This window comes from Pimephales promelas, chromosome 6, assembly GCF_988280905.1.
Source record: "Pimephales promelas chromosome 6, fPimPro1.hap1.1, whole genome shotgun sequence".
NCBI classification, from domain to species: domain Eukaryota; kingdom Metazoa; phylum Chordata; class Actinopteri; order Cypriniformes; family Leuciscidae; genus Pimephales; species Pimephales promelas.
Genome location: NC_142774.1, coordinates 22,100,017 through 22,116,912, shown reverse-complemented (window position 1 = coordinate 22,116,912; position 16,896 = coordinate 22,100,017). Strand labels below are relative to the sequence as shown.

The window sequence follows — 16,896 nt, the reverse complement described above, 5'->3', positions numbered from 1 at the left end:
ATTACAAATGATTTACTTTTTAGCTTCTGACCAAGGCTGTATCTCAATACTAGTCCTACTTGATCTTAGTGCTGCGTTCGACACTATAGATTATAAAATACTCTTGGATCGACTACAAAACTACACTGGTGTTCTGGGACAGGCATTAAGCTGGTTTAGATCGTACTTATCATTTTGTCTGTTTAAATGGGGAAAGGATCGGTTTTAGGCCCTCTGCTATTTTCAATATATATGCTGCCACTTGGTAATATTATAAGAAAACATGGAGTTAATTTCCACTGTTACGCTGACGACACTCAATTATATATTTCATCACGACCACATTACTCATCCAACACTAACTCACCAACACTAACTCATCTAAATTGACAGAGTGTCTCAATGATATAAAATGCTGGATGACGCGTAATTTCCTGCTATTAAATTCAGATAAAACGAAGGTATTACTTATTGGTCCAAAAAACTACTCACAAAACCTCTCACAATACAACTTTATTATAGACGGATGTCCTGTTACTCTATCCACTACAGTAAAAGACCTGGGTGTTATACTAGACCGCAACTTGTCTTTCAAAATCATATTTCATGTGTTACAAGAACAGCCTTTTTCCACCTTAGAAACATTGCTAAGCTACGTAACATGCTGTTTCTGCATCTGAGACTGTTTCTGATGCAGAAAAGTTAGTTCATGCATTCATGACCTCGAGACTAGACTACTGTAATGCTTTATTAGCCGGCTGCCCTGCATCGTCAATAAACAAGCTACAGTTAGTACAAAATGCAGCTGCTAGAGTTGTTACTAGGTCAAGAAAATATGATCATATAAAACCGATTTTATCATTTTTCACACTGGTTACCTATTAAGTTCCGTATCAACTACAAAGTACTACTACTGACCTATAAAGCCCTAAATGGTTTAGCTCCTATATACTTAACGGACCTTCTTTCGCCCTACAATCCACCGTGTTCCTTAAGATCACTAAATTCAAGGTTTCTGGTCATTCCTAGGATATCTAAGTCCACTAAAGGAGGGAGGGCGTTCTCGCATTTAGCTCCAAAACTCTGGAATAGCCTTCCCGATACGGTCCGAGGCTCTGACTCGCTGACACAGTTTAAAACTAGATTAAAGACGCATCTCTTTAGTCAAGCATTCACATAATGCTTACCTTTTAGTCCTCTGTTATGCCATACGGAACCGTTTGCCACTGAAACGCATTTCCGCGATAGTGGGGCTCGACAGCCTTAGTCAAACGGGTTGGCGTGAGTTTGTGAGATAGTGGTTTTCTAACACAGACTCCCGTATAATGGAAATCATTATGAACATCAGCTATGCTAATTATCTCCCATCTGCCTTTCTGCTGTTATGGCGTTCGTCAGGTCCAGTTTTGAATCCAGTCTCTCACGGGGATTTCGGATGCCCCAACGCCTGTGACGAGAAGACCAGCGCCTATAAAGAGACGACTCAACGCCGGCGATATGTTATGGAGCCGTTTTATATATAAACAATATTTATATTTGATATTTATATATAAACAATATGAATGTAAGCCAGAGGAGAACTGGCCCCCGACTGAGCCTGGGTTCTCCCAATGTTTTTTCTCCATCCAATCTGATGGAGTTTTGGTTCCTTGCCACTATCGCCTTCCTTTTGGCTTGCTTAGTCGGGGTTATTTAGTGTTTAATATTTAACAATATTATTGATCTGTGTTGTACTACTTTCAAGTTATCACTGTGAAGCTGCTTTGATACAATCTGTATTGTGAAAAGCGCTATATAAATAAATGTGACTTGACTTGACTTGAATGGTTATTTGCCTATATATATATATTTTTTTTTTTTACTGGCTACTATATAGACAAACAGTGTTGGCATTGGTTTACGTTCTTGATCAAATCGAAAAATAACACCATAAAGTATATATACATGAAAAATACATTTACAACATTAGTATATATACAAAATTCAGGTCCAAAATGTTTGTATGCGTTTGTCGTAGACACAAAATAGCATAACTAGTAGTCTAGTGGCTATAAAGCCAGCACTGGCATTTGATAAAAATTACGTCTGAAATTATACATGCAAATACATTTAAAATGATTGAGTCTTAGCCTACTTACAGGTTGTGGCCAACTGCTGCCTCTGGTTTTAAAGTTGGAACTGCTTCATGTTTTAGTAACAGTTTCTTGATGAATCCGACATTGAATTTGTGTAGATTCTGGAAGCTGTTTTACTAAAAATGCACAGCACAGAGAGCTATGTCATTTTTAGGAACATAATCAAACATAAATTGTACCCATTGTTGACGAACTACAATGTCCGTGGGAATTAAGCCCAAACACAGAAGACCTGACAGCTAGATGAACGTAACACACTTTCGACGAGCCGCAGAAATATGGCCATGCCCTTTTTTGCATATTCCGGAGGGAGGGTTGATGCAAATCTATGGGTTAGTGACGTCTAAAACCCGTTGTAGTCCCATTCGAGTCATTTTTGTAGGCATTAAAATTCCTGATTTTTAAAAGATGATATCTCTGCTTACATTGAACTTTCAGCGCTGCAACTTTGCAGATACTGTTCATGCACCAACAGCAACATTACACACTATTTAAAATGAAGAAAGTGAAATCGCAATCAACCCCCCCTTTAAGACATTCCATATCACATACAATTTGCTGTTTTTAGATTTTTCCCTACTTTCCCTCACCTTATTCATTTCGTATTTATCAAAAATCTCAAAAAAGGTTCCATTAGAGGCTACTTATATGGAATACAATTCTTTCATAAAAATTTATGGCACAGCCTACCTGAGATAAACAATATGCAGACATTTAAAGGTATTTAAAAAATTAAATAAATAAATCAACCACCTACCCACCCAGAGGCCAGAAACAATCATAACTCTCGATATACTTGGTTGGTATCTCCACCCTTCACTTAGGCCATCACTCAACCAATACTGTCTGCACACTTGATGCAATGTTAATCTATATAGCCTTCTCCGGTTTTCTCAGGTGTTCCAAACTCTCCATCGCTTCCAATTTCAACCATCCTACAATCAGATCTATCAGTTTTAGACCGTGAAACCATTTCTTATTTCATTAAACAAAGCAAAACAATTCAAACCAAAAAAGGCCATTTCATTTACATCTTCAATCTCCTGTCACCTATTCAGCCATTCCATTGTCTTTTATCTTATCTATACTTTAGAAGATCACATGCTAAAGTAACATTTACATGTAAAGATAAGCATCACATTGATAAAATAATGGGAGCAGGTACCATGAACACATACTGTACAACATCCTAGACAATGTTCAGCAAATTATTTTATTTGCATGCTGTTGATTCAGGATTAAACATCCTGAAAAATCGATTCATACAGATTGTATTAATAAACACAGTTTTTTTTTCCATTAGCACTCTCAGGTTTCTGATGTTACTGCGTTTTCCCCTTGGTTGACTAAGCAGATCCTCTTTTCTTTGAAGGTCATTATTTAGTGTCCTGGTGTTTCTCACTCCTCATTTCTCCAATTAGATCCTCTGTAAGCTTTAGACGAGCATTCCTGCAATGGAAATATCAGCTCAATTATCTTTTCAAAAGGATACGCGTCTGTTCAAATAATACGTGCTTTTAAAAAGATTCTCTTTTCTTGGTTGAACTAACCATTCAGTGACTCTCAGCTCATATAACTCTTGTCTTTCTCGTCGCCTCTTGTCACGTATAGTCTCGCCCCCCAGCTTCTGCAGACCCATGATTAAAACTCCAGCCGGCAACCTGTAACATCATCACATGTTCTTACAAATTCAAATAAGCAATATCACATGAGAAAGAGTGCTGCTATATTAAATATCAGCACAGATATAGAAACAAAGGGTACAGGACATCATAGCCATGCTGATATTTAGAACAACAGCATACTTTTCTTAATGATACTGCTATCATACAACAGTTTTATAAACAGTAAGTTATAATTACAAAGGAAGAACGTTGTCAATGGTAGGTAGTTAACCCAAGACTAATGGTCAAAAGGATGAGACATCGTGACTTGCACGAGGAAAACCACAAAGATAACGCCAGAGGTTTTTCGATCCCAAAGACAGATATAAGACGGTCTGTCTTATTATAAATTTTGCATTGTTTTGGAATGATTTGATGCATTTTATGTTTGTTTGTTTTTTGGATTTCAATCCTGTGGTTCAAGAGTTCAGGTCAAACCGTCAATATTTGACTTGAACTCTTGAACCACAGGATTGAAATCCCCAAAAATCATAAAATGCATCAAATCATTCCAAAACAATGAAAAACTTATAATCAAACATCATTCAACTGCATAACTCTATATCAAGCAGTGTTGGGAATGTTGTAAAAATTCCATAATATTCCATAATTATTATTGTCGTAATAAGCTATTATTAACCGTCATTTTAATTTTTGTATTTTACAAAATGCATCTTGATAAAGGTCCCTTGGTCTTTGGAATTGAAATAGCACATCATTACATACCCTTCACCATACCTAGAGATCGGCATGGGTTACTTTCTGGTGAAGGGTATGTGATGATGCCCTTTTGTGTACAAGTTATTGTGATAGCTGGTATTATTTAAAGCGGGGGGTGGGGTGGGGGGGGGGGGGTTGACTGCTATTTACCCAGGGGGCAAAGGGGGTTTAGCAGACATGGGCTGCTGTAAAAGGTTGTCATATAAAAATGAAATCTATGATGTCTGAGGATCACAACCTGGGTGGACAACCCGGTGAACAAGCTGCTGGAAACTTGTAATTAGGGTCAAAACAATGATACCTCAAATTCTGCTTTAACTCCCCGGAATCACCCAAACATGCTAAAACGGTTTGATTATATTCATGAATCCTGAGCCATATCTCCCTGATACTTTATGCTAGAAACAAACTGAGCATACCGTTCAAAAGAGTGGAAGATAAGCTTTCATCTGATGCATTGACTGTACATGTAATTAGAAAGTAAGAGTGAGCAATGCCTCTTAATTCATAGGTAGGCAAAAAAAAAGAAAAAAAATATATAACATTCCATTTGTAATCGGTAACATTCTTTACCCTTTGTTGTTGTTAAAATAAACAAATTACCATGTGAAGTTAACTTTTACTAGATGAAATCATATTTTGATCATTTTCACTAACCATACAGTCCCTATGGTCCATAACAAATTTAGAGGGAATTCAATTTCAAGCCTATAATAGCCTGTCAATTCAAACTAGTTCCAAGAAAGAAGTTAACCATTAACTGATGTTTATGTATGTACAGTATATAGTTTGCATATTTATGCAATATATATATTATTTGTATTGCAATGTCTATTATTTGTAATATTCTTTCACAAGTGGGATAGCTTTATTCTATCAAAAAAAAAGGATTTGAGGATTTTGGGTTAGGCTGGTTACTGAGTGTGAGACAAAGGTACTGACAACTAAATGTTGAAATACTAAAACACACAGGAATCATGTGTGGAGTAGTTTTAAAAGTATTTAATGATTAAAACTGTTACATTAAGCAGCAATTTGTAAAAAAAACAAAAAAAAACAAAAAACAACAACAATAATAATAATAAATATAGCTGCAAGCAGCCATTACCGGGGCCAAGCGCAAGAAGCGGCAACATATGCCAAAATGGCAAGGAGTGGCAGACCAACTGTAGCAAGGAGCAATTAAGGGCATTTTGAGAGAACTTTGGGCAAATGGCTAAAAAAAAATCACATAAACATTAACTTATAAGATGATTTAATGGGTTATCACTTTCGAACAATAGGTGGCGCAGTTACGAAATAGATGTGATGTGGTCAGAGGGAGGTGACAATGACACATGCAAAGTTTGGTGTCAAAATGTGAAGGCATTGCAGAGATAAAGCCTAAATAGTAATTTTGGCAGCATGCCTAAATTTTGATGCTGTGGTATACAAAAACGGTTTTGTCTATCATCGTGCAATTCATAACTTTTAGTCGGCACGGTCTGGAGATGATACTATTCAATTTTCGTGAAAATCGAACAAACGGTCTAGGAGGAGTTCGAAAAAGAAGGTTTTTCAAAGAAATAAAGATGGCGAACAGGACGTTTGTCTGATTATGGAAAACCTGATATCTATGTTTTCGGCATAACCGAAGGAATCTATTAAGATCAGTTTCATTGCAATAGGCAAATTTATTCAAAAGTTATTAGCGTTCTCAGAAATTAATTATAACTTTTGACCAACAGGTGGCGCTGTCTCAAAATCTTTTGAGTACCTTCAGGGCATGCTGCTTATGGCACACACTGAGTTTTGTAATATTACACCAATGCATTTGTTTAGTATAGCATTTTATTTCACAAAACTCTATTGAAGTCAATGGGAATTTCACGTTTTGTTCTATTATAGCGCCACCAAGAGGCTCAGTCCCACAATTTTTTTTATGTGTCCTCAGAGTGACCCCATACATATGTGTGTCAATTTTGGTGCAAATATCTCAATTCACTTCCGAGTTATAAACATTTATATGAAAAAACACATAAAAAATGACTGACACATGACTTTGTTTGAATTTTACTACCCCTTACTATCAATATTTTCGCATTTGGGCATTTGCATATAGTTAACAAGCTATGATTCCGTGTTTCTGGCGGTGGTTTCGTCTCGATCGGAACAGTGGTTTTGAAGATATCGCCAAGTGTTTTTTTTGCGCTAAATCGCTACACTACACCAACCGTAACACGAAACCCAGCATGTTTAGTATCGTTGGACTCGGCAACGATTCAGGACCTCAAAAATATGACTCCCGTGAAAATAAGTGTACCACACCCAAAGTTATAAGCGTTTGAATAAAACAATTCACCAATAGGTGGCGCTGTTTCGAAACTTCTCAGGCTCCTTCAGGGCATCGTACTGATGACCCATACCGAGTTTCGTAACAATTCGTTCATGCGTTCAAAAAATACAGCATTTTCGCACATAATTCAAAATGGCCGACAGCCAAAATGGCCGATCTGGGAAAATTGGATATCGGTCGACTCGGCATGACGCCCTGAATCTATCGAGACCAAGTTTTTGATTTTTGGAGAAACCGTTCAGAAGTTATGAGCAAAAATAGCCATTTTTTATATCTCCGGACCACTAGGTGGCGCTGCGCCGAAACGCTGCATGTAGCCTCAGATCATGCTTGTGATGACATGTACCAAGTTTGGTCTGAATAGGATGAAGCGTTGCGGAGATACAGCCTCACGTCTGTTTTCGCAAGCGCTACGTAAAATTAGTTTGCGCGTTTATCGAAAACGGTTCTTCGAATCATCTTGAATTCCATAACTTTTTGTCAGCACTGCCTGGAGATGATCCGGTGCGATTTTGGTGAAAATCGGACAAACCGTCTAGGACGAGTTCGCAAAAGTAGGTTTTTTGGAAAATTCAAAATGGCGGCCATTTTTTTATGACGGAAAATGACGTCATAGGGTGCTATCGAATCGGCATGAGCTCAGGAACAAGAGGAAAAAAGAATTTTGTTGATAGGCCTTACGGTTCAAAAGTTATTAGCATAATAAAAGTGCAACTTTGGACAGTTGGTGGCGCTAGAGGGAATGAGTTAGAGACACCAAAATTGGTGTATTTAAAGTTGGGACTGTCCTCTATCAGAATGTCAAACCAAAACAACTTTCCCGCAAACCGGTCTATGGGCTGCCATAGACGCCCAGTCGGAAGAAGAATAATAATAATAATAATAATAAATATAGCTGCAAGCAGCCATTACCGGGGCCAAGCGCAAAAAGCGGCAACATATGCCAAAATGGCAAGGAGTGGCAGACCAACTGCAGCAAGGAGCAATTAAGGGCATTTTGAGAGAACTTTGGGCAAATGGCTAAGAAAATCACATAAACATTAACTTATAAGACGATTTAATGGGTTATCACTTTCTAACAATAGGTGGCGCAGTTACGATATAGATGTGATGTGGTCAGAGTGAGGTGACAATGACACATGCAAAGTTTGGTGTCAAAATGTGAAGGCATTGCAGAGATAAAGCCTAAATAGTAATTTTGGCAGCATGCCTAAATTTTGATGCTGTGGTATACAAAAACAGTTTTGTCTATCATCGTGCAATTCATAACTTTTAGTCGGCACGGTCTGGAGATGATACGATTCAATTTTCGTGAAAATCGGACAAACGGTCTAGGAGGAGTTCGAAAAAGAAGGTTTTTCAAAGAAATAAAGATGGCGGACAGGAAGTTTGGCTGATTATGGAAAACCTGATATCTATGTTTTCGGCATAACCCAAGGAATCTATTAAGATCAGTTTCATTGCAATAGGCAAATTTATTCAAAAGTTATTAGCGTTCTCAGAAATTAATTATAACTTTTGACCAACAGGTGGCGCGGTCTCAAAATCTTTTGAGTACCTTCAGGGCATGCTGCTTATGGCACACACTGAGTTTTGTAATGTTAGACCAAAGCATTTATTTAGTATAGCATTGTATTTCACAAAACTGTATTGAAGTCAATGGGAATTTCACGTTTTGTTCTATTATAGCGCCACCAAGAGGCTCAGTCCCACAATTTTTTGTGTGTGTCCTCAGAGTGACCCCATACATATGTGTGTCAATTATGGTGAAAATATCTCAATTCGCTTCCGAGTAATAAACATTTATATGAAAAAACACGTAAAAAATGACTGACACATGACTTTGTTTGAGTTTTACTACCCCTTACTATCAATATTTTCGCATTTGGGTATTAGTGTTTAGTTAACAAGCTATGATTCCGTGTTTCTGACGGTGGTTTCGTCTCGATCGGAACAGCGGTTTTGAAGATATAGCCAAGTGTTTTTTTCGCGCTAAAACGCTACGCTACGCCATCCGTGAGACGAAACCCGACATATTTGGTATCGTTGGACTCGGCAACGATTCAGGACCTCAAAAATATGACTCCCGTGAAAATAAGTGTACCACACCCAAAGTTATAAGTGTTTGAATAAAACAATTCACCACTAGGTGGCACTGTTTCGAAACTTCTCAGACTCCTTCAGGGCATCGTACTGATGACCCATACCGAGTTTCGTAACAATTCGTTCATGCGTTCAAAAAATACAGCATTTTAGCACATAATTCAAAATGGCCGACAGCCAAAATGGCCGATCTGGGAAAATTGGATATCGGTCGACTCGGCATGACGCCCTGAATCTAACGAGACCAAGTTTTTGATTTTTGGAGAAACCGTTCAGAAGTTACGAGCAAAAATAGCCATTTTTTATATCTCCGGACCACTAGGTGGCGCTGCGCCGAAACGCAGCATGTAGCCTCAGGTCATGCTTGTGATGACACGTACCAAGTTTGGTCTGAAAACGAGTAAGCGTTGCGGAGATACAACCTCACGTCTGTTTTCGCAAGCGCTACGTAAAATTTGTTTGCGCGTTTATCAAAAACGGTTATTCGAATCATCTTGAATTCCATAACTTTTTGTCAGCACTGGCTGGAGATGATCTGGTGCGATTTTGGTGAAAATCGGACAAACCGTCTAGGACGAGTTCGCAAAAGTAGGTTTTTTAGAAAATTCAAAATGGCGGCCGTTTTTTTATGACGGAAAATGACGTCATAGGGTGCGATCGAATCGCCATGAGCTCAAAAACAAGAGGAAAAAATAATTTTGTTGATAGGCCTTACGGTTCAAAAGTTATTAGCATAATAAAAGTGAAACTTTGGACAGTTGGTGGCGCTAGAGGGAATGAGTTAGAGACACCAAAATTGGTGTATTTAATGCTGGGACTGTCCTCTATCAGAATGTCAAACCAAAACAACTTTCCCGCAAACCGGTCTATGGGCTGCCATAGACGCCCAGTCGGAAGAATAATAATAATAATAATAATAATAATAATAATAATAAGAACCGGCACAGATACAATAGGTGCCTCCGCACCTTCGGTGCTTGGCCCCTAATAATAATAAGAACCGGCACAGATACAATAGGTGCCTCCGCACCTTCGGTGCTTGGCCCCTAATAATTAATGAAATAGACAAACAGATTACAATTCAGGGTGATAACTAATTTCTGTAATAATGTTTATACAAGTTGTATAGCTGTTTTCGGAGTCACTGCTGCTGTCGCTGCTCTCTAGTGTTTCAGCATGCTGTATCCTACTACATTTGGTTGCCAACCCCTGGCAATGGCATCCTATGTAGCATGGAATTCACCTTTGGCTAAGCCCCGCCCCCCTTAGTTACTGTTGCTACATCCGTCAAACTTCATCTGCGCTCTGCATGGCTTATGCTGTAACAGCTGTTCCTGCTGAAATGGTATCAAACTTTTATAAAGCAGCATATAAAGTGTCTGATAGAAGTAGGCAAAAGGGGCTGCAATATGCGTTCAGAGGCTATATTCAAGACACACAGGTGAAACGCAAGAAACAACAAGGCATCCAAAATAGAGGCAAAAGCATAACGTTACCGGTCACAGTCAAAAAAATGAACCATCGCATTTCCTACTAATGGAGACGGAGGCTGGGACTATAACAATATCAGGGAGCAACACTGTTCATGCAAAGCTGGGTAGGTCTCTATTCACTTCTATAATCGTTATTACAAAGCAAACGGACTACACGAGTACTGTATAACATTGTATTTATTAGCAGCATGTGCTAGCGTATCAACAACCAGTATGAGAACCGAAATCATAACCTAAAACATTATAAAACGGTCTAACTAGTATAACCTCACACTCACAGTAAGGTTAGAAGCAAAAAAGATGTGCTTGTTGATATATGCGGGGTTTAGCTGACTGAGGACGTCCATACAGTTTAATCCAAACACGAGACTTGTCACTGTCAGGATTTTACTTCGGTTTTGGGAAGGGAAAAAACGGACACCCCCCTCCAACCTCTCTGGGAAACGCGTATCTGTGTTGCAAATGCCCGAGGCACAATGTTTAACCATATTTTGGATAAAACTACGACGGTAATAGCCTGCCGAGACCAAAAATATGAGACGCCTGTGTTGAAAGTCAATGGAGCGCTGTCAAAAAGTGTCGGACCTCTGTGGGAGCTGGTTCTTGGCTGGGCTGTGATTGGTCAATCTACATTCTAGGGGCGTGGCTTAGCCAAATGTGAATTGCCTTCAACTGCTTGGCCCTCATCCAGAAATCATCCAAAATTCCTGAAGGGGGGAATTTCTGGCTTGGCAATATCTGCATTCTTGTCAATGATGCTTGCCAGAGCTGCCCGTTTAAGGTGGAAGAGAAATGCGTTTTCAGTCGGAGGAAGTAGCTTTAAGAGTGTTGATTTGTTGTTCAATAACTTGTATGCTCTCAGTGTCCCCAGATCAGAATCTTCAAAGTGATCAGCTGAGGATGTATACACATCTATGATGAGGCCTCGTGCCTGGTGAAGCAGGTAATCTGTTATGTCATCAGTTGTATTTTGACCAAACTCTTCAAGTGCAGGTATGTCCATTCTCATGCTGCTTTTGAACCAAGACTTCTTACCAGTGAAATAAGGATAACTAGTTGTATCTCTTCCACTAAGACTGTGGACAAATGGCATAGCACAGCATAGTGAAGGTCCCAGTGCTGCTACCATTTAATGAATGGGCAGATAGGCATTCTCTGTTGTTTTCACCCACAGCTCTGGGAGAGTACTGAGGTATGTTGAACCATAGTACAGGCACATGGCAATGATTTCTGTGTCATTGGCATGGATGACAACTCTGCCAACTCCTTCATTCTGGACACTGTAGAGGGTGTGGAGTATTATCCTTGTGTCTGCCTCCTTCTGTGTGGACTCAAGAGCAGGAACATCCCTGACAGAACCATCTGCAAGCACAACGGTCTTTGTCTCTTCTTTAAATCCACCACCCAGGTAGATACGAGTCAGGCCAATAGGAGGCTTGAGTTGTTCATGCTCACACCACCTCTCACAGAGGAATTGAAGGAGATTTGCTTTATTGGCTGATACAGAAAAAAACTCCTGTGGATCTGGAGCTGTGAACTGCTCACTAACTTCATATACTTTGGCAGATTTTAATTTTTTTTTAATTTTTAAGTTAACAGATCATTGCCAGTGGTGGAGAACTGAACATTATTGACTTTATTGCCAAACATGAGTGCAGTGACTTCCCCCCCATCCCTCTTCCAGGAAGATGGCAGTATGAGGACTGGTACCAAGGTGAGCTTAGTGAAGATCCTGAAAGAGGAGACCAGAGTGACCATCATTCCTGATCTGCCTCAAAGGATCTTCACTAAGCTCGCCTTGGTACCAGTCCAGTCAATAATGTTAAGTTCTCCACCACTGGCAATGATCTGTTAACTTTAACACATGTGAAGGAAAAAAACATCAGTTGTCATCGACGCTATGTGTGCCGTACGCCACTGGTCTTTTCACAAAGGTGAAACATTTGGACACATTGCTGATAGATATTAAAAAAATGCTGATGAATGATGTACCTGTTGGCACTGAGATTATACACTTCTGTTGTGACAGATACAGTGGACCAAGCCTTAAGTCTGCTGAGCAAAGCCGGAGGTAAACACAAAAATCTGCCAAAGTATATGAAGTTAGTGAGCAGTTCACAGCTCCAGATCCACAGGAGTTTTTTTCTGTATCAGCCAATAAAGCAAATCTCCTTCAATTCCTCTGTGAGAGGTGGTGTGAGCATGAACAACTCAAGCCTCCTATTGGCCTGACTCGTATCTACCTGGGTGGTGGATTTAAAGAAGAGACAAAGACCGTTGTGCTTGCAGATGGTTCTGTCAGGGATGTTCCTGCTCTTGAGTCCACACAGAAGGAGGCAGACACAAGGATAATACTCCACACCCTCTACAGTGTCCAGAATGAAGGAGTTGGCAGAGTTGTCATCCATGCCAATGACACAGACATCATTGTCATGTGCCTGTACTATGGTTCAACATACCTCAGTACTCTCCCAGAGCTGTGGGTGAAAACAACAGAGAATGCCTATCTGCCCATTCATTAAATGGTAGCAGCACTGGGACCTTCACTATGCTGTGCTATGCCATTTGTCCACAGTCTTAGTGGAAGAGATACAACTAGTTATCCTTATTTCACTGGTAAGAAGTCTTGGTTCAAAAGCAGCATGAGAATGGACATACCTGCACTTGAAGAGTTTGGTCAAAATACAACTGATAACATAACAGATTACCTGCTTCACCAGGCACGAGGCCTCATCATAGATGTGTATACATCCTCAGCTGATCACTTTGAAGATTCTGATCTGGGGACACTGAGAGCATACAAGTTATTGAACAACAAATCAACACTCTTAAAGCTACTTCCTCCGACTGAAAACGCATTTCTCTTCCACCTTAAACGGGCAGCTCTGGCAACCATTATTGACAAGAATGCAGATATTGCCAAGCCAGAAATTCCCCCCTTCAGGAATTTTGGATGATTTCTGGATGAGGGCCAAGCAGTTGAAGTTCCAATTCCATCTACACAGCCTGTCTGGCCTGTGTCATTGGCCATGGTAATATATGTGGTTGTGTTAAAGGTTGTCAGAAGAACTGCTCCTGTGCAAAGAGGGCAATTCCATGCTACATAGGATGCCATTGCCAGGGGTTGCATGCTGCATGCTGAGTTGTTCAGCATCCTGAAACACTAGAGAGCAGCGACAGCAGCAGTGACTCCGAAAACAGCAAAAACAAATTGTATAAACATTATTATAGAAATTAGTTATCACCCTGAATTGTAATCTGTTTCATTAATTATTAGGGCCCAAGCCCTGAAAGGGCGAAGGCCCTATTGTTTTCCTTGGGATTATTTTTCTTTACTATTATTATTATAATAATTATTATTTTACTACCTTTTGGGCACTTTTGGGGCCCTTAACGTGCTCGAAAACTCTTGAAACTTTGCACACGGGTCAGAACCCGCGGCCATCAGAGCCGGGCTGAAGCTGGTACCCGGGCGTGGTAGGGCGGCTCGTCAGCGCCCCCTGGAACGGGGTCCGAACACTTGGTCCATAACTCAAACACGCTTGTATGTAATAATATGAAACTCGGTACACATGTTGATCTCATCGTTTCATCTATACCTCACACTCTTACTTTTTACCCCAGCCCAACAGGAAGTCGGCTATTGAGGTTTGTTTGTAAAACGCTCGCAATGGAATGTCAAATACTCCTCCTAGAGCTTTGATCCAAATTCGACGAAACTCGGTCAGCGTGAAGTCAAGACATTGAGGATGAAAGTTTGCGAGGGGATTTTTTATATCTCGAACGGTTTGTCCGTGGCGAGGAAACGAAATCATGGCGAGAAACGTGAAACAGGAAGTGTATTATAACTTCAGCATACATTAACTTATCTTGATGAAACTTCAGCAGTGTGCTCGCTGTAAGAGGACGATCACATGGATGTGACTATTGTGAGTCAAAGTTATAGCGCCACCAACTGGCAGCAGGAAGTGTGTCACTTTCAAAATGCTTTGATATCACCCTTTTATTTTTACCCGATTTGCTTCAAACTTCATATGTATAATGTAAACATACGGCAGATGTAGACCTGTGAATGGATTCTTGATATCTTTGAAACTGTTGCCGTGGCGACGCATCAAACTTTACCCTTCTTTTAGGATGCTTTTTGGATGCTTTTGAGACCCTTAGCATGCTTCAAATTGCATGAAACTCGACAGACACATCACATTTATTAGCCAGTAGACATGTGCAAAGTTGCAGAAACGGGCGTGGTGAGGGCTCAGTAGCGCCACCTTTTGACAAAAGTGGGATTGTTAGTTTTAACTAGAGTTACAAAAATTGGTATGTATATTGTACTCCTAGAGCCGGACAACTTTCTAATTTAAACTTATTAGCTAGGACCCACAGAAAGTCAGATATTTTTGTTTGAATATGGCCACTCTGAGCCTACATGTCTCTGTGTCTCTGTGTCTTTGGCTGGCTGGCTGACTGGCTGGCTGTCTGTGTGTGTGTGTGCAGGGGGAGGGGGCTTAACCATTTCACTGCTGTGTGTATGACCTGCATAAAGAAAATACATTTCTCAAGCCTGGTATTTTTTAAATAAGTTTTTATTTTTATTTTTTATAAGTAAAGGCATATAACTAGTTTAATTGTAGTGAATTGACAATAGTTTTATATAATTAGTTTATTAATCAGATTAACTTGGTCAATAAACTTGGTCTGAAAATTTGGTCCATAAATCAAACAGACTTGCATGTAATAATATGAAACTTGGTACACATATAGATCTCATCGTTTCATATATACTTCACACTCTTACTTTTTACCCCAGCCCAACAGGAAGTCGGCTATTTAGGGTTGTGTTTAAAACACATGCAATGGAATTTAAATTATTGCTCCTAGAGCACTGAACCAAATTCGACGAAACTCGATCAGCGTGAAGTCAAGACATTAAGGATGAAAAAGTGCCAAGGGATTTTTGATATCTCAAACGGTTTGTCCGTGGCGAGGAAACGAAATTATGGCGAGAAACATGAAACAGGATGTGTGTTATAACTTCAGCATACATTAACTGATCTTGATGAAACTTCAGCAGTGTTTTCGCTGTAAGAGACCGATCACATGGATGTGACTATTGTGAGTCAAAGTTATAGCGCCACCAACTGGCAGCAGGAAGTGTGTAACTTTCAAAATGCTTTGAAATCACTCTCTTATTTTTTTTAACCGATTTGCTTCAAACTTCATCTGTATAATGTAAATACACGGTAGATGTAGACCTGTGAATGAATTTTTGATATCTTTGATACTGTTGCCGTGGCAACGAAACAAACTTTAACATTCTTTTTTGATGCTTTTGGGACTCTTAGCATGCTTGAAATTGCTTGAAACTCAACAGATACATCACATTTATTAGCCAGTAGACATGTGCAACTATGGCAAAAGATTAAAGTAATGTGAAAAAAGTAAACACTAAAAGCCTCATATCTTCTAAAAATGTAATTATACATCATTTGTTTCTAAATTAAATTATACAAATATTATAACTTCCCCAATTTTTCCCTTTTTTCATTTAAGAATTATGTTTACGTTCAAAAACAGCCAGAATTGTTGTAAAATTCAGAAAAAAATAATAATCTGAGTCATACGTAGTGCTATACTGCCCTCTTGTGTTCAATATCAGGTAGGCCTATTGTGTATATTCCCACCGGTTAATCAACGTGTGACTCCGCTGGGACTTGGGAGCTTTTAAATCGCTTACTTAAAACCGAAAGTCAAAATACGGATGTCCGCACAAGACATTAATGGTGTGGAGTAGAGCGAGCATTTTAAATAAATTCCTATTAAGTAGGATTGAACTAAACAGAAAGAATGTTCACTCTGTTCTGCTGGTTCCTCGCTGGTGGATCATATGATTACTTTGTCATAATCTATGACAAAAATGCTATTATAAACTATATTAATAATAGATAATACACATTGCTTTTATTTTTAAAAAATACATTCATGAAAAACAAGATAACAAAAATCATAAAAAGATATAGCCATGGCTGCTATAAATGTTTGAAATGCATAGGACAGATGTTTAATGACGCAGCAACATATAATTGAAAGGCAATTAATAATCTGTCATTACGTCACTGCATTATGATATTACGGCTCTAATACGGTGCAGCACAAAGCACTTATGTGCATCCCGAGCGGAGAATGATGTGCTTGAAGCCACATGAAGTTACAGCGCATTGAGTCCGTATTGAAAAGTTCAAAGCACAAAGGAAATACATATTTATGAACAGTGTATTATACATTATATATCTATGCAATAGTTTATTGAGCCTTTTCTTTTAAAGGTTTTAAATTTCAGTTACTGTGTGCGTGAAGAACAATTATAGTGCTCTGACTCTAGTGTTGTGATCTAACCGACAGCGTCTGACACCCGGTAGAAAGTAACACGATTAAGTTACAGCAATAAAGTCCAGCAAGAAAAAGTT

The 16,896-nt window shown here is 39.2% G+C and overlaps 1 protein-coding gene across 2 annotated transcripts in view; it reads right to left on the bottom strand.

The window, feature by feature from the left end:
• timmdc1 (translocase of inner mitochondrial membrane domain containing 1) overlaps nucleotides 1-16,896 on the bottom strand; it is a 161,857-nt gene that overhangs the window by 23,327 nt on the left and 121,634 nt on the right. The window contains exons 7-8 of one of the 2 annotated variants that reach the window (XM_089132257.1): nucleotides 3,665-3,775; nucleotides 3,309-3,563 (exon numbers count right to left, since the gene is read on the bottom strand). The exons of the other annotated variant lie outside the window; for it this stretch is intronic. Of the exons in view, the coding sequence (XP_088988383.1) occupies nucleotides 3,491-3,563; nucleotides 3,665-3,775 (184 nt within the window). The 3' untranslated portion in view covers nucleotides 3,309-3,490. Of the gene's footprint in view, nucleotides 1-3,308; nucleotides 3,564-3,664; nucleotides 3,776-16,896 lie in introns of those variants that run through there. 2 annotated transcript variants of the gene reach the window in all.